Source organism: Lutjanus erythropterus, chromosome 21 (assembly GCF_056507025.1).
Source record: "Lutjanus erythropterus isolate fLutEry1 chromosome 21, fLutEry1.hap2, whole genome shotgun sequence".
NCBI classification, from domain to species: Eukaryota; Metazoa; Chordata; class Actinopteri; order Lutjaniformes; family Lutjanidae; genus Lutjanus; species Lutjanus erythropterus.
The window spans coordinates 19,381,523-19,403,896 of NC_139337.1; the positions used below are offsets into that span (position 1 = coordinate 19,381,523).

The 22,374-nt window shown below is 36.5% G+C and overlaps 1 protein-coding gene across 2 annotated transcripts; it reads right to left on the reverse strand.

Moving 5' to 3' along the window:
- Positions 1-18,006: 18,006 nt before the first annotated feature.
- On the reverse strand, positions 18,007-21,938 carry LOC146307560 (thiosulfate:glutathione sulfurtransferase). Of its 2 annotated transcripts, none has more exons than XM_084747460.1 (4): positions 21,524-21,938; positions 19,416-19,538; positions 19,158-19,320; positions 18,007-18,398 (listed from the first exon to the last, which is right to left on the reverse strand). In XM_084747460.1, the coding sequence occupies exons 1-4, from the start codon at positions 21,780-21,782 to the stop codon at positions 18,344-18,346; spliced, it is 600 nt and encodes a 199-aa protein (XP_084603586.1). In that variant the 5' UTR covers positions 21,783-21,938; the 3' UTR covers positions 18,007-18,343. The 2 variants fall into 2 exon arrangements, with proteins under 2 accessions (XP_084603586.1, XP_084603587.1); XM_084747461.1 differs by lacking the exon at positions 21,524-21,938 and adding an exon at positions 19,631-19,845.
- Between the last annotated feature and the right edge of the window lie 436 nt (positions 21,939-22,374).

The window sequence follows — 22,374 nt, forward strand, 5'->3', positions numbered from 1 at the left end:
TAGCGGAGACGTCAAGGTGTCTCCATTTGCGCGTTCAGAGAGAGTGTCCAATTATTGCAACCAAAAAATATATTTTAATTTCAGAATAAGTAAGGTTTCACTTCAATATTTAGTTTATAATATACTAATGATGCTTGAATTGTGTTACACTCATGTCCCTTGGCTGTATTCCTTCGCATGACCCTGAACCATGTCTGGGTCGTGCTTTGCTGGAAGTGACATTCGCATAAAAATAGCCTGTTGGCCTCATAAAATAGGACCAGTAGGATCTACAGAGCGTAAATTAGGTCAGACTGGGTCTATGCATGAAAAAAATGTATAGGCAGCAACAGTATTGTGGCTCTGATATCCTGTGGGTCCCTTTTCAACCAGTTTTAGCACAAAGAAATGCAAAAAACAAAACAAACAAATTCATTGCAGATAAAAAAGTACCTGGAGTATGTCTTATATCTCACATTTCCAGCCAATGTGCTTTGTTTTTCTCTCTTCTACATGGCATTTTAAGATAACAGTAATAAGCCCTGCAGGAGCAGCCACACAGACCAAACAAAGGAGATCTGGACCAAACCAATGTGAAGTGTACCAAGGGAAGTTGTTATTTTTTCCCCCTCTATGAACCAGTTCCAATTTGCAATGAGTCCAGTTTTACTGTAGAAACCAGAAAAAGCAATAGGACTTTCTCTGTTTTTTTGTATTTCAATACATAATTTTTCTTTTTTTTCAAAGTGAGTAATGGATAAGCAGTCATTTGAGTTGCTTAGCTCAAAGTAACACATGGATGATTGAAAAGGAAGCTAAAGGTTTAAGTTGAAATGATTAGCTAATTATTAAACAGGTCTACTAGTTAGGTAATGGATAAATAGCTGAAACAGTTAGCTAAAAGTATTAGATGAATGCATAACTAATGGATAAATATTTAAATAGCTGAAAGTAATGGCTTAACAGTCAAAACAGTCACGCTATCTTAAATGATGTACACAATTAGTTTAAAGTGAAACAGTTGAAATAGTTTGCAAAACGTAGCCTAGTGGCTCAAGAGTTGAAAAAATTAAGTTATCTTAAATAATAGATAAACAGATTAAATAATTAGCTTGATGCAATGGCTTTACAGATGAAACAGTTAAGTTAGTGAAATATAACAGTTGAAATGGCTAAAAGTTATAGATAAACAGCTGAAATAGTAAGGTTAGCTTAAATAATAAATAAACAGTTGAAACAGTTAGCTAAAAGTTATAGATAAACAGCTGAAATAGTAAAGTTAGCTTAAATAATAAATAAATAATTGTAACGGTTAATTTAGCTTTAATAATAGATGAAAGTTGCACAGAGTCCAATTTCATTTGAAAAACTAGAGAAAATTCAATAGGCTTTTCTGCGCCACTTGTATTATAATACACAATGGGGGGGTTTAATCACCACATTAATCTGCCAGTTGGGAGGCAAATAAAGACCACATAACAGCTCACATTTCCCAATATCTTTATACCTAAACGAGAGCAGATGCACCGCCTCACATTACAAAGCCTCCCATAAAATGCATTTTTAAAAAAGCAGCGAGCAGCAGGAGGTTGATGGCCTGTTCGATGTGACCACAGCGGTTGACAAACAGCCACAACTGATCATTTTTCACCACCAGTGTCAGTCAGTTTGTATTTTAACTAATACAAAAGTGTCCAGATGTCCTTGGTGCTCACTGGAAATTTGACCCATCTTTCTTCTGCTCAGCAGCAGCATGGTGGCAAATATCTCTTAACACAATCCTAACACACACATGAATCTATCCATTTGAAACTTGACAAAATTGATCGTGTTTGGCATCCATATAACACATGCTGAATCTTGACTTTGGACAATATTAGTCCACTGAATGATATTTCTCCACTCATGTCCAATAAATCCTGATTTCCCTCGCAGTCCATTTATGTGCATTATGCAACATTCAGGAAATCAATCTCAGTCTCTCCCACATGAATGACAGCCACTGGAAGTGTGTAATTTGTCTCTGGAATGGCTATTTCCTTGCCGATGTGGTGATTTATGAAAACAAAATATGCAAAAAAAAAAAAATAAGGGTGTTTTTGAATAGAGGCACCTCCAAAATCCTTTTTCATGGTCACTGAGAGGATCAGCACTTATGTTTAAACCCACAGTGGGCTGTCACAATCCTTTCACTCCCTGCAGAGATCAGAAACACCATTAATACCTCCACACACACACACACACTGGTGATGTTTTGTAAATAGCCCCACTGATGGGATGGAGAGGTGGAGGGTGAAGTGGGATCTGCTTTCCCTCTGAATGAGCGATGTATGGACCTTGTGCAGATCGAGCCGTTGGCAGCTGCTCTCAGAGGTGTTACTCACGGGATCTATACCTGTCTAGACTAATAACAGTGTGAAGGTCAGGCCTGAGAGGGCATTGCTCCAATAACCATAAAGGACAGTAGTTGGAAAAATGGAAATAAACATCCTCAGAGTTGGTTTATATTTTGCTGCCATCTACTGGTCCAGAGATTGAACTGCTTTTATCCACTTGTGTCCCAAATCCAAAAAATTAACATTGTAGTGTTTTCCTTTAGTTTCAGATACAACATCACAGGGCCAATTCAATGGAATAGCTCACATCTTGCAAGGGCAACCTCTAAACTTAGGTATGTACCTGTAATGACAGTAGTAAGATCTATATAACACTTTTTTTTTCTCCAAATGGCAGCTAAATTACATCTTGACCATGTTTTTTTGTTTTGATTTTTTCCCTCTAGGTATAATATGTGAATGGGAACATAAGGTCTGCAGAATCATGAGAATTAACGATCAATTATCGATTTAATCATTAAGAAATGTCAGAATAAAAAATCATAATAAATAATAATAATTTAAGGAGAACTTTAATCCACGTCTTGTGCGATTTACAATTTAAATGTGCAACTGTTAAACAATAGAAATATACCTACGCGGAGGCGTCGGGACTTGGGATCTTAACAAAATAAGAGCCAGTAGGCTATTCTCTAAAACAAAATAAATAGGCTACATTTCGCCTCTTTTAAACACAAAAATAAAACATCATATTATTAACTAATAGTCATTTAATCAAAGAACAAAGTAGACTCGCAGCTGTCCTTTTTTTTTTTTTTTTTTTTTTGCCAGAAGGCACGACTGAGAGAGGGAGGTCCCACATAACAATAACACATTATAGGCCTATAGGTTTACATGAAGGCTACGGTGGTAACTGTCCTGGGCTATAGCTTACTTAACCTACTTGTTTTTGTTCGCCGTGCACGCTTCATGTTTACTACCTTCAGATACGGCGGCAGGGCAGAAGTCAGCTCGCAGGCGGTTTTCTCTGCTATATCGCCCCCCGCTGGTGGGATATTTTACTACCGCCACATAATGAAATTCATTACATTGCTTTCTCGACGCACACTACATGAACTCTGTTTAACACTGTCGAAAAATCGAAAAAAAAATTACGTGATCGACAAAATTCTTAATGATCAATTATCGATCATCGATTAATCGTGCCCATCCCTACTATTGATATAAAGGTACATGGCTATGAAAAAATTTCAGAGCCCCTTGTATAGGATTTTTAGAGAAGCATGGTGTTTTTGTTTCAGGTCTTGGAGAGTTTTTGAAAGGCTCAATCCAGTCGGTACCTGCAGATAATATTGGAAATCATGGGATAGCAGGCTTCACTGAAAGCATTTAAGGCGTCTACTTCTGCAGGTTTTGTTCAGGTGAGTGATCAGATATTCAGACTAAGGCTGTTCAGTGAAGGCATTTTAACATTCAAACAAAAGATGAAAATGACAAACAAGTTACAAGAACGTAAATTTGGATCACTGCTGTTTAGCTATCTCTTGTATTTTCTTTCACCTTTTCTTTCACAGATAAATGCTGAATACATGTGTGTAACAACTTTGCCACTTCAAGCCAAGTTCCTTGGACAACTTGACCAATACACAGCTAACTTAATGAAGATCTTCGGTAGCAGAGGGGGAGCTGCTGGAAAGATCTGACTGCTCTTGGCTCTGATAGCTAAGGCAAGTGCATTAAACCGTTGCAATATTTAGCTAAGTAAAATCTTCCTTTTGGTCTAACACTTGGTTGAGAAGGGTTCCCATGTTCTTAAAACTAAATTTTTTTTTTTTTTTTTTTTTTTTTTTCAGTATATAAATTTCAGGGTGTTTTCACAGCTGGGTCATGTGGTCAGGATCAAGGACAAAATGACATCTTGTTGCATTTTAGTCCTGGTGTGGTTCATGTTGACACTGACACTTTACAAACGAATTAAAGGTAAGTCATTGATTGGACAGCTATGGCGATGAACCATCCTGCATCATCAGAACTGACTTGGGGAAGTCAAATTGCTGTGACTGACAGAAGTTTATGAAGCACTTCAATGCTTCTGATGTGACGAAACGGATTATAAACTTAAGTATCTGACAGCAAATCAACTGCAAGTTATGATTAATGACTAACAGGTAGATGTGGCTTATACCGTAATGATTTGGGGCTAATTACTGTGGGATCACTGGTACACACATTTTGATGAATTTTATGGACTGACAAAGTACATGGAGTGGGATATAAGCACAACAGTTTTACCTGCTTTTGATCCCTTCTTCAGAGAACATGCCTGCACTGACATACATTTGTGTTATCTTGATTAACAAATAGTTTGCAGAAATATACAGAGCCTGTTCATGGCCGTTCAAAAATGACTTCCTCAACAGATTTCAAAATTAGCAGATGGATTTATTTGTAGTTTAGCATTTAAAATTATTCTAAAATCACATGCTATCTGCTATCATAAAATCCTGTGGTTAGTTGGTTTGCTTTCAAATGAACCACAACAGAAGTGGGCTGAGATCACACTTTCAAACTGTCTATCTGTTTAGTCTGCACCAGGGTTTGATTGACAGCATTTCTGTGTGGCAGCATTTTTTGTGTGCAACTATTATCGGACTTTGTTGGCCAAAATATTTTCTATTTCTTTTATTCGCTGCATGTTGTTGCGGCTCGAAGTGCAGCACCTCGGCTGTGCGTCCCAACCCTCCAGCTGCGCCCTCACAGATACAGTCGACTACACACAATTTAACACAGATGAAACAAACTGAAACTAATAACACATGAACACATTATAAAGCACAATATATGATTAAAAAAATATCTGAAACGATGCACTCGTGTCTGCGCGACTGAGACGTCGAAAACGGCATTAGTGGAAATGAAGTTTATCCAGCTATTCATCTATTATTTCTGAGAGAACATTTCAAATCATACTTAAGGGTTTTTTGCTATAAGACACATGTCCGTTTGTAGGTTATTTATTATCCTAAAATCATGTTTGTGTGTGCGTGTGTGTGTGTGTGTGTGTGTACACTCCAGGGAGTGTAAATAAAACAGCTGTTCGTTTATTCATTGTCAGAATGGCGCTAATCCTTAAACCAACTCTTCATATATAAGTGAGAAGTAATATTTCTATTTATTTTAAACAGTGGTATCAATGTTAAGCTGTTTGTCGTGTTTCATCCATCTGTTATCAGTTGGAGTTTCTCATTTCTGCAGTTTATGTTCATAAGCATAGATCGGAGTTAGCCTACCATGCATGACCAGATATTCTCCTGTCAAGTCTGTTTATTATAAATCCCAAAGTTTGCATATAAAGTGTGTACGCAAAGTTTATAAACGACTCCCGCAGTCCTTTTAAAGCCGTGGGCTATGTGTTGCTAACTCAATATCTCTTCGCGTCCAATATGGCTGTCCATTGTTCATACGGATGAAAAAAAAATCCGCTAGCGGTACACTGTATTGGCTCGTATGGAAAACTAAATGTTGACTTCGTAGCAGCATCTGTAACCCCAGTTTATTAACCAACGACCTAGCAAACGTTAGCTGCATTACTTCTTGTGTCATTGTTCACATTATATCATAATATTTGTCATAATCACAAAAAACGTTTAAATTTATTGTGTCAGAAGAAGCTAGGTCTGGCCTAATTGGTTCATATGCTAGCTATCGTGTGCACTGCATTATGGGATATGATTTTTCTTTATTAAAATATTATTTTACAGTTATGGTTATTGTTTGTAATTTATCGGTTTAGACCGTGGTGGTTTATGGTGTTTCTGTTATATAACTGTCATTTTTTGCGCTAACTTAAACTTGGAACCATGAGTCAGAATGCTATTCTTACACAGCCCTTTATAAACTCCTGACTTCGCAAGTAAATTCAGTGCGCTTGAGGTGCCATGTTGTTACTCGATGATGACACAAGTTTTGAGTTGAGCGTCAGTACATGATATAAACTGATTCGAGGTCTGAGAGTAACAGGCACATATGTCTCAAGCATTTTGCATCATCATTTGTTCACTTGTGGAAGTTTAAGAGGACAATGTAAAGTTAAATATCTCCTCATGGTCCACTATGGCTGTAAACAATGTTTAAATTTATTGTTTGAGGAAAAGCTACATTTTGCTTAATAGTTTAGTATTCCAGCTAATTTTCATGTCCCATCATGCATGCTGGACTAAAAAAATTTTAATCAAAAAAATTCAAATGTTATGGTTACTGTTTGTAATTTGTCTGTTCAAAACATGGTGTCATTTTTTGCGCTAGCTTAAAATTGTAACCATGAGTCATTAAGCTATTTAACCCCCTGACTTCTCAAGTGAACTCAGTGCGCTTGAGGTGCCATGTTGTTACTCGATGATGATTGATGCCATCTGGTTGAGCGTCAGTACATGATATAAACTGATTCAAGGTCTGAGAGTAACAGGCACATGTGTCTCAAGCATTTTGCATCATCATTTGTTCACTTGTTGAAGTTTAAGAGGACAATGTAAAGTTAAACCTCTTTATAGAAGAGTATTATAGAGCCACATGAGGTGTAGTTTGTCATTTCTCCACTTTATGTACATAAGCATGGATCAGAGTTAGCCTATCGTGCAGATCACATATTTCACCCCATCAAGTTTAATTTTCATTAATAATTAATTAACAAAGTTTGACTCCTAAAGTATTTTTTAAGCTGTGGGAATTGTGTTTCTAATTCAATATCTCCTCATGGTTCACTATGGTTGTAAACAATGTTTAAATTTATTGTTTTGTATTATTGACTGAAAATTTTAATCTACAAAATTCAAATGTTATGGTTACTGTTTGTAATTTGTCTGTTCAAAACAAGGTGGTTTATCATGTTTATGTTATATAATTGTCTTTTTTTGCGCTAGCTTAAAATTGTAACCATGAGCCAGTAAGCTATTTAACCCCCTGACTTCTCAAGTGAACTCAGTGCGCTTGAGGTGCCATGTTGTTACTCGATGATGATTGATGCCATCTGGTTGAGCGTCAGTACATGATATAAACTGATTCGAGGTCTGAGAGTAACAGGCACATGTGTCTCAAGCATTTTGCATCATCATTTGTTCACTTGTGGAAGTTAAAGAGGACAATGTAAAGTAAATTATCTCCTCATGGTTCACTATGGCTGTAAACAATGTTTAAATTTATTGTTTGAGGAAAAGCTACATTTTGCTTAATAGGTTAGTATTCCAGCTAATTTTCATGTCCCATCATGCATGCTGGACTGAAAATTTTAACTTACAAAATTCAAATGTTATGGTTACTGTTTGTAATTTGTCTGTTCAAACCATGGTGTCATTTTTTGCGCTACCTTAAAATTGTAACCATGAGTCATTAAGCTATTTAACCCCCTAACTTCTCAAGTGAACTCAGTGCGCTTGAGGTGCCATGTTGTTACTCAATGATGATTGATGCCATCTGGTTGAGCGTCAGTACATGATATAAACTGATTCGAGGTCTGAGAGTAAACAGGCACATGTGTCTCAAACATTTTGCATCATCATTTGTTCACTTGTGGAAGTTTAAGAGGACAATGTAAAGTTAAATATCTCCTCATGGTCCACTATGGGTGTAAACCATGTTTAAATTTATTGTTTGAGGACAAGCTACATTTCGCTTAATAGGTTAGTATTCCAGCTATTTTTCATGTCCCATCATGCATGCTGGACTGAAAATTTTAATCAAAAAAATTGTAATGTTATGGTTACTGTTTGTAATTTGTCTGTTCAAAACATTGTGTCATTTTGTGCGCTAGCTTAAAATTGTAACCATGAGCCATTAAGCTATTTAACCCCCTAACTTCTCAAGTGAACTCAGTGCGCTTGAGGTGCCATGTTGTTACTCAATGATGATTGATGCCATCTGGTTGAGCCCCGGTACATGATATGAACGACATGATATTCTGAGAGTAACAGGCACATGTGTCTCAAGCATTTTGCATCATCATTTGTTCACTTGTTGAAGTTTAAGAGGACAATGTAAAGTTAAACCTCTTTATAGAAGAGTATTATAGAGCCACATGAGGTGTAGTTTGTCATTTCTCCACTTTATGTACATAAGCATGGATCAGAGTTAGCCTACTGTGCAGATCACATATTTCACCCCATCAAGTTTAATTTTCATTAATAATTAATTAATAAAGTTTGACTCCTAAAGTATTTTTTAAGCTGTGGGAATTGTGTTTCTAATTCAATATCTCCTCATGGTTCACTATGGTTGTAAACAATGTTTAAATTTATTGTTTTGTATTATTGACTGAAAATTTTAATTTACAAAATTCAAATGTTACAGTTACTGTTTGTAATTTGTCTGTTCAAAACAAGGTGGTTTATCATGTTTATGTTATATAATTGTCTTTTTTTTGCGCTAGCTTAAAATTGTAACCATGAGCCATTAAGCTATTTAACCCCCTAACTTCTCAAGTGAACTCAGTGCGCTTGAGGTGCCATGTTGTTACTCAATGATGATTGATGCCATCTGGTTGAGCGTCAGTACATGATATAAACTGATTCGAGGTCTGAGAGTAACAGGCACATGTGTCTCAAGCATTTTGCATCATCATTTGTTCACTTGTGGAAGTTAAAGAGGACAATGTAAAGTAAATTATCTCCTCATGGTTCACTATGGCTGTAAACAATGTTTAAATTTATTGTTTGAGGAAAAGCTACATTTTGCTTAATAGGTTAGTATTCCAGCTAATTTTCATGTCCCATCATGCATGCTGGACTGAAAATTTTAATCAAAAAAATTCTAATGTTATGGTTACTGTTTGTAATTTGTCTGTTCAAACCATGGTGTCATTTTTTGCGCTACCTTAAAATTGTAATCATGAGCCAGTAAGCTATTTAACCCCCTGACTTCTCAAGTGAACTCAGTGCGCTTGAGGTGCCATGTTGTTACTCAATGATGATTGATGCCATCTGGTTGAGCGTCAGTACATGATATAAACTGATTCAAGGTCTGAGAGTAACAGGCACATGTGTCTCAAGCATTTTGCATCATCATTTGTTCACTTGTTCAAGTTTAAGAGGACAATGTATAGTTAAATATCTCCTCATGGTCCACTATGGCTGTAAACAATGTTTAAATTTATTGTTTTGTATCGTTGACTGAAAATTTTAATTAAACAAATTCTAATATTATAGTTACTGTTTGTAATTTGTCTGTTCAAACCATGGTGTCATTTTTTGCGCTAGCTTAAAATTGTAACCATGAGTCATTAAGCTATTTAACCCCCTGACTTCTCAAGTGAACTCAGTGCGCTTGAGGTGCCATGTTGTTACTCGATGATGATTGATGCCATCTGGTTGAGCGTCAGTACATGATATAAACTGATTCGAGGTCTGAGAGTAACAGGCACATATGTCTCAAGCATTTTGCATCATCATTTGTTCACTTGTGGAAGTTTAAGAGGACAATGTAAAGTTAAATATCTCCTCATGGTCCACTATGGCTGTAAACAATGTTTAAATTTATTGTTTGAGGAAAAGCTACATTTTGCTTAATAGGTTAGTATTCCAGCTAATTTTCATGTCCCATCATGCATGCTGGACTGAAAATTTTAATCAAAAAAAATTGTAATGTTATGGTTACTGTTTGTAATTTGTCTGTTCAAAACATGGTGTCATTTTTTGCGCTAGCTTAAAATTGTAACCATGAGTCATTAAGCTATTTAACCCCCTAACTTCTCAAGTGAACTCAGTGCGCTTGAGGTGCCATGTTGTTACTCAGTGATGATTGATGCCATCTGGTTGAGCGTCAGTACATGATATAAACTGATTCGAGGTCTGAGAGTAACAGGCACATGTGTCTCAAGCATTTTGCATCATCATTTGTTCACTTGTGGAAGTTTAAGAGGACAATGTAAAGTTAAATATCTCCTCATGGTCCACTATGGCTGTAAACAATGTTTAAATTTATTGTTTTGTATCGTTGACTGAAAATTTTAATTAAACAAATTCAAATATTATAGTTACTGTTTGTAATTTGTCTGTTCAAAACAAGGTGTCATTTTTTGCGCTAGCTTAAAATTGTAACCATGAGTCATTAAGCTATTTAACCCCCTGACTTCTCAAGTGAACTCAGTGCGCTTGAGGTGCCATGTTGTTACTCAATGATGATTGATGCCATCTGGTTGAGCGTCAGTACATGATATAAACTGATTCGAGGTCTGAGAATAACAGGCACATGTGTCTCAAGCATTTTGCATCATCATTTGTTCACTTGTGGAAGTTTAAGAGGACAATGTAAAGTTAAATATCTCCTCATGGTCCACTATGGCTGTAAACAATGTTTAAATTTATTGTTTTGTATCGTTGACTGAAAATTTTAATTAAACAAATTCAAAATATTATAGTTACTGTTTGTAATTTGTCTGTTCAAAACATGGTGTCATTTTTTGCGCTAGCTTAAAATTGTAACCATGAGTCAGTTAGCTATTTAACCCCCTGACTTCTCAAGTGAACTCAGTGCGCTTGAGGTGCCATGTTGTTACTCGATGATGATTGATGCCATCTGGTTGAGCGTCAGTACATGATATAAACTGATTCAAGGTCTGAGAGTAACAGGCACATGTGTCTCAAGCATTTTGCATCATCATTTGTTCACTTGTTCAAGTTTAAGAGGACAATGTAAAGTAAATTATCTCCTCATGGTCCACTATGGCTGTAAACAATGTTTAAATTTATTGTTTGAGGAAAAGCTACATTTCGCTTAATAGGTTAGTATTCCAGCTAATTTTCATGTCCCATCATGCATGCTGGACTGAAAATTTTAATCAAAAAAAATTGTAATGTTATGGTTACTGTTTGTAATTTGTCTGTTCAAAACATGGTGTCATTTTTTGCGCTACCTTAAAATTGTAATCATGAGTCATTAAGCTATTTAACCCCCTGACTTCTCAAGTGAACTCAGTGCGCTTGAGGTGCCATGTTGTTACTCGATGATGATTGATGCCATCTGGTTGAGCGTCAGTACATGATATAAACTGATTCAAGGTCTGAGAGTAACAGGCACATGTGTCTCAAGCATTTTGCATCATCATTTGTTCACTTGTTGAAGTTTAAGAGGACAATGTAAAGTTAAACCTCTTTATAGAAGAGTATTATAGAGCCACATCAGCTGTAGTTTGTCATTTCTCCACTTTATGTACATAAGCATGGATCAGCGTTAGCCTATCGTGCAGATCACATATTTCACCCCATCAAGTTTAATTTTCATTAATAATTAATTAACAAAGTTTGACTCCTAAAGTATTTTTTAAGCTGTGGGAATTGTGTTTCTAATTCAATATCTCCTCATGGTTCACTATGGTTGTAAACAATATTTAAATTTATTGTTTTGTATTATTGACTGAAAATTTTAATTTACAAAATTCAAATGTTATAGTTACTGTTTGTAATTTGTCTGTTCAAAACAAGGTGGTTTATCATGTTTATGTTATATAATTGTCCTTTTTTTGTGCTAGCTTAAAATTGTAACCATGAGTCAGTAAGCTATTTAACCCCCTGACTTCTCAAGTGAACTCAGTGCGCTTGAGGTGCCATGTTGTTACTCAGTGATGATTGATGCCATCTGGTTGAGCGTCAGTACATGATATAAACTGATTCGAGGTCTGAGAGTAACAGGCACATGTGTCTCAAGCATTTTGCATCATCATTTGTTCACTTGTGGAAGTTTAAGAGGACAATGTAAAGTTAAATATCTCCTCATGGTCCACTATGGCTGTAAACAATGTTTAAATTTATTGTTTTGTATCGTTGACTGAAAATTTTAATTAAACAAATTCAAATATTATAGTTACTGTTTGTAATTTGTCTGTTCAAACCATGGTGTCATTTTTTGCGCTAGCTTAAAATTGTAACCATGAGTCAGTAAGCTATTTAACCCCCTGACTTCTCAAGTGAACTCAGTGCGCTTGAGGTGCCATGTTGTTACTCGATGATGATTGATGCCATCTGGTTGAGCGTCAGTACATGATATAAACTGATTCAAGGTCTGAGAGTAACAGGCACATGTGTCTCAAGCATTTTGCATCATCATTTGTTCACTTGTGGAAGTTTAAGAGGACAATGTAAAGTTAAATATCTCCTCATGGTCCACTATGGCTGTAAACAATGTTTAAATTTATTGTTTGAGGAAAAGCTACATTTCGCTTAATAGGTTAGTATTCCAGCTAATTTTCATGTCCCATCATGCATGCTGGACTGAAAATTTTAATCAAAAAAAATTGTAATGTTATGGTTACTGTTTGTAATTTGTCTGTTCAAAACATGGTGTCATTTTTTGCGCTAGCTTAAAATTGTAACCATGAGTCATTAAGCTATTTAACCCCCTGACTTCTCAAGTGAACTCAGTGCGCTTGATGTGCCATGTTGTTACTCAATGATGATTGATGCCATCTGGTTGAGCGTCAGTACATGATATAAACTGATTCGAGGTCTGAGAGTAAACAGGCACATGTGTCTCAAGCATTTTGCATCATCATTTGTTCACTTGTTGAAGTTTAAGAGGGCAATGTAAAGTTAAACCTCTTTATGGAAGAGAATTATAGAGCCACATGAGGTGTAGTTTGTCATTTCTCCACTTTATGTACATAAGCATGGATCAGCGTTAGCCTATCGTGCAGGATCACATATTTCACCCCATCAAGTTTAATTTTCATTAATAATTAATTAACAAAGTTTGACTCCTAAAGTATTTTTTAAGCTGTGGGAATTGTGTTTCTAATTCAATATCTCCTCATGGTTCACTATGGTTGTAAACAATGTTTAAATTTATTGTTTTGTATTATTGACTGAAAATTTTAATTTACAAAATTCAAATGTTATAGTTACTGTTTGTAATTTGTCTGTTCAAAACAAGGTGGTTTATCATGTTTATGTTATATAATTGTCCTTTTTTTGCGCTAGCTTAAAATTGTAACCATGAGTCAGTAAGCTATTTAACCCCCTGACTTCTCAAGTGAACTCAGTGCGCTTGAGGTGCCATGTTGTTACTCAATGATGATTGATGCCATCTGGTTGAGCGTCAGTACATGATATAAACTGATTCAAGGTCTGAGAGTAAACAGGCACATGTGTCTCAAGCATTTTGCATCATCATTTGTTCACTTGTGGAAGTTTAAGAGGACAATGTAAAGTTAAATATCTCCTCATGGTCCACTATGGCTGTAAACAATGTTTAAATTTATTGTTTTGTATCGTTGACTGAAAATTTTAATTAAACAAATTCAAATATTATAGTTACTGTTTGTAATTTGTCTGTTCAAACCATGGTGTCATTTTTTGCGCTAGCTTAAAATTGTAACCATGAGTCATTAAGCTATTTAACCCCCTGACTTCTCAAGTGAACTCAGTGCGCTTGAGGTGCCATGTTGTTACTCGATGATGATTGATGCCATCTGGTTGAGCGTTGGTACATGATATAAACTGATTCAAGGACTGAGAGTAACAGGCACATGTGTCTCAAGCATTTTGCATCATCATTTGTTCACTTGTTGAAGTTTAAGAGGACAATGTAAAGTTAAACCTCTTTATAGAAGAGTATTATAGAGCCACATCAGCTGTAGTTTGTCATTTCTCCACTTTATGTACATAAACATGGATCAGAGTTAGCCTATCGTGCAGATCACATATTTCATCCCATCAAGTTTAATTTTCATTAATAATTAATTAACAAAGTTTGACTCCTAAAGTATTTTTAAGCTGTGGGAATTGTGTTTCTAAGTTGTCTGCAAACCATGTTTAAATTTATTGTTTGAGGACAAGCTACATTTCACTTAATAGTTTAGTATTCCAGCTAATTTTCATGTCCCATCATGCATGCTGGACTGAAAATTTTAACTTACAAAATTCAAATGTTATGGTTACTGTTTGTAATTTGTCTGTTCAAACCATGGTGTCATTTTTTGCGCTACCTTAAAATTGTAACCATGAGTCAGTTAGCTATTTAACCCCCTGACTTCTCAAGTGAACTCAGTGCGCTTGAGGTGCCATGTTGTTACTCAATGATGATTGATGCCATCTGGTTGAGCGTCAGTACATGATATAAACTGATTCGAGGTCTGAGAGTAACAGGCACATGTGTCTCAAGCATTTTGCATCATCATTTGTTCACTTGTGGAAGTTAAAGAGGACAATGTAAAGTTAAATATCTCCTCATGGTCCACTATGGCTGTAAACAATGTTTAAATTTATTGTTTTGTATCGTTGACTGAAAATTTTAATTTACAGAATTCAAATGTTATGGTTACTGTTTGTAATTTGTCTATTCAAAAACTGGTGGTTTATCATATTTATGTTATATAATTGTCATTTTTTGCTTACTTAAGAGCCCAATGTATTTAATTGTCTGACACAATCTGTCAGTGAAAGGCTAGTGTTTATTGTGTAAGAGGATATTAGGGACACATGTTTAAAGTTTCTTTGAGTTTGCTATTTTTTCAATTGTGCATAATCACCTGAAAATAATAATGTTTGCGCTTTCCTTACCTTAGAATGAGCCCTCTACAGTCACTGTACCTTCTCTCGTATGCTTGGAAAGGCGCAGGGGGGAGGGGGGTGAGGCAAAGGACATCCAGTTGTTTGCAGTCTGCAGTCTCTCACACGTCACTCAAACTGACAGCCTGTACCCAAGGCAGAATCATGCCATGAAAGCCAGAATCATTAGTTTGTTTCCCTTTAAAAAAAAAGGTGTGGAAGAGGCGTGGAAGTGCGGGACGCACACAGCTGCACCTCGGCTGTGCGTCCCAACCCTCCAGCACCGCAATATATGATAAAAAAATATCTGAAACGATGCACCTTAGTGTATAATCACCTGAAAATATAAACAGTTGCGTTTTTCTTACCTTAGAATAAGCCGTTTATATCTGCAGTCTTGCGGCCACCGTAGTTTTCCCTACACACTTGGAACCGGATGTTGAGGGGAGCTGTCTGTAGTTGGTTGCAAACTGAAACCTCTCTGCTAAATTTGACAAAATTTTATACCCTGAACCGAAGCCAGAATTCTGAGATCAAAGCCAGAATTCTGACGTCATATGGTTAGGGTTCTGATGTCATGACGTCATCGTCAGAATTCTGAGATCAAAGCCAATATTCTAATGAGGTGTTTTTTTCCCCCCTTTCTATAAAAAAAACAAACAAACAAAAAAAAAAAACCCAGCATCAACATGAACAACAGCAAAAACAATCAAAATCAAAAAAACAAAACAGTGAGAATCAAGATATACATAATGGACTTTGTACAGACGGTGACATAATACATATAAGATGTATGTAATGGCAAAGGTTCATGAGTATAGAGATTAAATTAGAGTGAATATCATCTTATAGCCTTGTTATATTAATCTTTTAATAAATCAATAATTACTCTCGCTGTATATGCATACAGATGTGACACACATATATTAGTCAGCATATACACTTCAGCTGTATTTTACAACAGAAAAAATGGTTGCTTTTATGTAGGTTTAAGTTTTTCGAGGTATACACATACATAAATAGTGCATAAATGTTAACATATGATACATACTCATGTCAGGGATAGTTAGGTAAGTGACATGCATATATCAGGTCTGTGGCCAGAATCCCTGCTTTCTAATTTTCAGTCAGCTAACAACCTGACCCAGGTCCAGACATTTGAATCTGCCCACTCCACTGAGTTGACTGATCTCTAATACTGAAATGAAGTGTAACAAGTTGACAATTCATTCTCATATCAGGCTACTACTGAGGCCTTATTAATGACATAAAAGAAAAAATAGTCAACAGTCCAAATTCATGTTAGAACAAAAGGAGAATAAAGTGAATTATCATACAAAAGTACCAAATAAAGTTAAATGGGCTTGTTGCTTATTACTTTTGAGTAGAGAAAATAGTGGACAACTGCCATGGATAGCAGACAAAATGCAGCATATTCCCTGATTTGTCTGCTTAATGATCCAATGTCACCCAGCCTTACAGTGGGGCAAAACGGTTTATTCTGCTTGATGATGGTCACTGTAATGATTAAAACTAGAATTATATATGAAATAAACCCTGACAGGGTGACACAGGAGGGGTCTAAGATCACCCTGAAGGGGTCTATTTCACAAAAATGACCTGCATTATCCCACTTATTACACAGTTACTCACCTGAATAAATCAGGAATTTGAATAAAAACATTATTTTAAAAATTACATAATTGATTTTAAACTGATTTTATCGTTTCCCCAGAGTCTATGGTCAGAAGTGCATCCACAGCAACAGTCTGCTATACAGAAATAACAAACCTTAAAATGCTGTAATTGACTAATCAGAATCGAGTATTTAACAAAGCCTTGTAAAAAATGGTATTAACTACTGTAGCACCACTTGGTTAACATACATGCAGCATCCTGTGTAGTATTAATAACTCCTATCACTGATAATAATGATGAATACTGAATAATGATGATGATTCGTAAGAGAATAGATGTGGTCATTTAAAAATGACACATTTCCGTAGTTACTAACTACTTTTATATACAGTAATTGAAAAAAGTATTCAATTTCTAAGTAACTAGTAACTGTAAGTAATTACTAAATTTCAGTACCTTGCCCAACACTGGTCTGCACAAATGTGAACATGCTGTTTAAGGCCTAGTCACAGGAAATGCTAAATACATATGGTTGAAAAGTTCATCAAAGGCTGACAGGTAAGACTTCACCTCACAGGGAATGAGCCCACCATCCGATGTGGGACTCATGGATGCTGTTTTGTGTCGTCACAAGTGCCAGGATGTTAGGCTGGTCTGGATTTCCTGAGTCATCTAACGTTAACACTACTGATGCTCAGCAAGTCGACAGTTAATTCACCAGACACTTTGTTTGAACAGCATCCGATCAAGTTTTTTAGGAGAGAACCATGAAGACCTAACTTTACATTACTGAGGTCCAATAAAAAATACCAAAGATAATTTTGTTTGTGTACAGAAACTATGTGGTGGTCAACAAAAAACAAATTGCAGTGTGCAAAATGTGCAAGGTGAAAATCACAGACAGCAATGCAATGACATTTGACCCTTGATAAGTCCCACCACTTTTTTGCCTGCTCTCTATTCGGTCAACTTTACACTTTGCTGTTTCCTGTACCTAAATATACTACGTGCTCGGCTCGTCTACGTTGAAAGGAAAATTAAATTTTGAAGATGGATTAAAGGTGTTGCTGAGAGACCTGTAAAAGGACTAAACTGTGCCTGATGTTTTTTTTTTGCAAAATAAATTCAAGTGCCTTGTTAAAATGGCTTAAGTATAACTCTACATCTTGCCTTCATTTAGTATCCAAGGTTCACTGAGTATGTAAATCGTCTCTCTCCACAAACCCCACACGCTGCAACTATGTCGCAATTACATACTTTTTGAGCAAGTTGAGTATGTAGCCTGCTTACAGTGGAAAAGTGGCAAAATAAAACATATGAACACTCAAGAAAGTCAGTGTGTGCACCAAAAATGCTTGATACTCAGAAAACTGTTGCTTGACACTATTTTTTTCTTGCAGCTTCATTTGGTTCATTTTTGAGAACTGATATAAACAATTGACAATACATAAATGACAAGGTGAAAAAAAGTTACGTTAAGTTGAATTTTTAGTTGCTGAAGATGAGAGATGTACAAAGTCAAGTTGAATTTTGCATATAATTTAATCAACACAATCACTTTAACATTAATCAGTTTGCCAAGAATCATATGTTTTGACAGAGATACACTTTGAAAACCTTCATGACAGGCTTTAATCAGTACCTAAAAAATGTAACATGGTGAAGAAGTGATGCATACCTAAAAAGAAACCGTCAGTGTGAATCTAAATCGTAACTAATTAGCAGTCAGTATGATATAAAACTGTAACTGAATGTTGCTCAAGAGTAACAGATGTGTCATCTCTCATTTACTGTATATTCTGTAGTTTTGTATTAGCTCTATCTTTAACAAAGGTAATGCAACTGAAGTGCGGTGTGGATTCATTTTCCTTCTTGCTCGGCCCACTCGCTGTAGCCTCCTTTATAATGTCTCGCCCTGAGAAACAGAAGCACAACAAGAAGAGCTTTAGTCTTTTATCGCTGTTGTTTGTTTTCCTACTAAAAGGTCATCCGGTGTTCAACAAACCAAAGCAGCATCCGAGGACAGTGTACTCTAGTCGCAGCACCAGGACTGATTAATTATTAAATAACAACACATGGAATGGGCCACTTATATGGTTGAACAGCACAGCTACAGTACAGGGTCCACATTATCTAACATGACTGAAATTTAATCGGAATTTCACCCAGAAAGTCTAACAGTGGTGTAACATTTCTTTAATCTTTAGGTGATGACTGTCCTCTCACTCTGATGCTAATGATCTAATGCCTCAAGAAGAAGAATAGTAGTAGAATGGTAAAAGTAGAATAATAGTTGTGACGTACCATGAAACAGTTGCAGAGAATTTAAAGAATGGTAAGACTGGCTCAGGACGGTATCAGTATGCCAAGTAAAGGAAGGTTACAACAATGAACAAATATTGAGCTGACAGGCATAAATGCTGCCGACTGAAAAGACAAAGTAAGCTTATTAAGAATTGAGATCTGAGGCTTAGCAGTACAGATAAAGTTCAGATAAAGACTTACTGTGCAGGAAGAAACAGTTCACTGTTGCCTTTTTATCTAATGTGTTGGAACAGCTTGTTAATTATTCATGAGGTCTTTACAACATAGTTAATAATCTGCTTATAAGCTATTTAAAAATCATTAATCAGTGGTTTCATGTGTATGTACAGGTGCAACTGCTGATATTTACCTGTTATATCCCAGCTGACGGGCGATGTCCAGAGCTTTGGCGCTCCTGTTGCCACTTCTGCAGTATAACACAATGTTGTCGTCATCTTTCCCAGGAGCCCTCACTTGAAATTTCTGCTGAAAGTGCTCTAGGGACAGTTTCAGGGAGTCCTCCAGGTTTCCCACTGACAGTGACACACACACGCAGACAAAAGATATGAAAGAAAAGACCCGCAGACGACCACTCTCATCCCACTTGAGTATAGTTGTTAACACTTACGCGGGATGTTGACGGCATCTGCAATGCGTCCAGCTTGGTACTCATCAGGATTTCTCACATCGAACAGCTGAATGTCACGGCTGGACAGCATGGTCTTCAGCTGCGAGTAGGTCACCACAGAACCTGAAGTGGAAACAGAAAAGATCGCATCATGTTAAGATTCACTTTGTGCCAAAGAGGACCCTTACTGATTCCCGTAAAACCTATAAACTCACCATCCATTGATTTAATAGTACGTTGTGTTAATTTAGTGCTGGTTAATGTTGCTGTTCTCTGCTGTGAGGATAAACTAGAGCTTTCCCCACTGACACACCATTGTCGTCCATTTGAAACAAAAATGCCAGAGTCAACCAAACTCTCTGTTTCAAACAAAAACACTGAATACACATTCTTCAGTCCATTCAGCTTGACCACGCTGTCAGCTGTAGTGGAAGAAACACACCCATCTTTTACTGACATAAAAGTAGTAAAAACTCCCACAAAGACTCAAGTATAACCAAAAGTTATCCATAAAAAATTTTACTTAAATCTGTTAGCATCAAAATATACTTAAAGTACCAATTGTTAAATTATTATTATTATGATTGACTGTGATATATTTACTGTAATCATTACTAAATAACCAGGATCAAGGAAACGTTAAGTTGAAATGCTCTGCAGCTGCGGTGTCCTCCTCTGAAATTTCTATTCCAGGCTGGAAGTGTTTTTATTCGCCTGTTTCACATTAATTATAGTTAAGATTAACGCAGAATTTTCGCCAAATGAGTAAATGTCTGTTTATGGATCTTAAGTAATCATTAATAATCTCTAAGAAGGGGTAGATGTTTATAATGGTTAAACTGAGCAATATGTTAATGGGGTTTGTCAGGCAGTGAGACTCCTCTGCTTAACTGTTTACTGTCTACTTTTGTTTACAGGAGAACAGGCTTCTGCCTGCCTGAGCTTCCTCGGGTCTGTTGAGGAGGGGGTGGGGGAGGCAATTTGTTTCAGCCATAGACTGTATATTAAATAGGAATTCAACCTATTTAAAGGCTCCAACTCACTATTTAGCCTGCTGTGCTAATTTTTGCACGAGCAAACACTACATCTTGCTCCATTAACGTTGCAGCTGGTGAAGGTGGGGCGTCTCTTAAATAGGGCTAGAGCTCAAGATTATTTTTCACTGCCAAATAATCTGTCAGTTATTTTCTTGATTTATCGATTAGTTGTTTGGTACGTAAAATGTCAGAAAATTGTGAAAAATGTTGATCGACAGCCCGAGGTGATGTCCTCAAATGTCGTGTTTTGTCCACAACTCAAAGATATTCAAGTTACTGTCATAAAGGATTAAAGAAAACTGAAAATATTCACATTTGAGAGGTTGGAATGAGAGAATTTGGCCTTTTTTAAAAAAACCCCAAAAAACTAAAACTCAAAGCACTTATTGGATATCAAAATACATGAATTTATTGATTGACAACTAATTGATCAATTGTTGATATTTCTAATATAGTACTGAAAATATAGATTGTATACCTTTACTTTTGGTATTGTTCCTGATTATACATACATACCTTCACTTAGGTAACCTTCTCAATGCAGGACCTTTACTTGTGATCAATTTTTGGTGTGATATTAATAGTTTTACTTAAGTAAAGGATTTGAATACCTCCTCTGCCACTGAATACTACATCATTATTTATTTGTTGATTAAATTTTTGTATCAATTTCAATCTGAAAGGTAACTAAAGTTATCAAATGAATGTAGTGGTGTGACGAGTACATTATCTGCCTGTTAACTGTAGAAGTGTAAAGCAGCAGAAAATGAAAATAACCCAGGTAGAAGTACCTAAATGTTATACTTAAGGAGGCCTACAGTATTTAAGTAAATGCAGGTATTTCCACCACTCTCTGACAGTGTAATACAGGCAGCCTCTTATAAACCTATTAAGGACTATAAAACTACATTAAAGTTTTACAAGCACCCAAAAGTAATCTCCCCACTATAATAAAGAACATAATGACACCCGGCAGGTTAAGAAGTGTCTATAAAGTCACAGGTCCACGGGAGTATTACAGGGCTGTAAAGGTGTTTCCAGCTGACAGAATACCAGCAGAGATTTGTTTACCATTGTTGGATGGTTCTCCGGTTTTGGGACTGGAGGTTGTGAACGCCCGAAAAACTGAAGCGTATGTCGGGTAAGACCTCCGGTTCACTTCCGTAACAACCTGGCACAAACTGCGAGACAGCACACAAGACAGCATGATGAAGACAAGTGCGCCGCGCAGACTGCTGGGAAGTAAACTCATGCTGCTGCACGACTGCAGTTCACTTTCAGACGTCTTCCTTCTTCTTCTTTGGAAAACGGTCTGTACTAAATGCTGCATTTGCCGCCATCCTCAGGCTGGAAAAGGTTGGACATGTTTTGTCAGAAAATGTTGATCAAAGCTGAAGATGACATCCTCAAATGTCTTGATTTGTTTACAACTCAAAAATATTCAGTTTAGTGTCAGAGAGGAGTAAAGCAACCCCCCTGAAGACTGGGACTTTAACACCATTAATGGATGAAACTGACAAGGGAACATTTTAAAGGTGCGTTAAACTGATTGCAATTCATTTGCAACATGTCATGAGGGGTCAGGACGGGGAATTGATTGATTGTGAAGGACTGTGAAACAGTGCTGTCAACTAATCTCTGCTCCCTGCAAAAAAACAGAAAAAGAAAAGTAAAATGTATCAAAGGAGAAGTGTGTGATTTCCAGCGGCATCTAACGTTCAAACCTTAGATTGCAACTAAGAGGATTTACCCCGACACCGCCCCTCTCTCACCAAGAGTACGGTGGCCGTCAGCGGACAAAATGGTGAGCGAAAGCTTTCTCACAACAAACTACAATTATGTGTGTAGGATGAATTACCTGTCCAGCAGAAAACAGGCAACCTCGGCGTCACTGTGAAAACGTTTGTCCTCCATCAGCGATT

Bases quoted from the DNA above. Each gene is read 5' to 3' on its own strand.
- LOC146307560 (XM_084747460.1), bottom strand. From the start codon at position 21,782: ATGCAGCATTTAGTACAGACCGTTTTCCAAAGAAGAAGAAGGAAGACG. The intron at 19,539-21,523 runs GTAAACAAATCT...TTTCCACTTCAG, and splicing joins CGGAGAACCATCCAACAATG to GTTCTGTGGTGACCTACTCG. The intron at 19,321-19,415 runs GTAAGTGTTAAC...TGTCACTGTCAG, and splicing joins AGATGCCGTCAACATCCCGC to TGGGAAACCTGGAGGACTCC.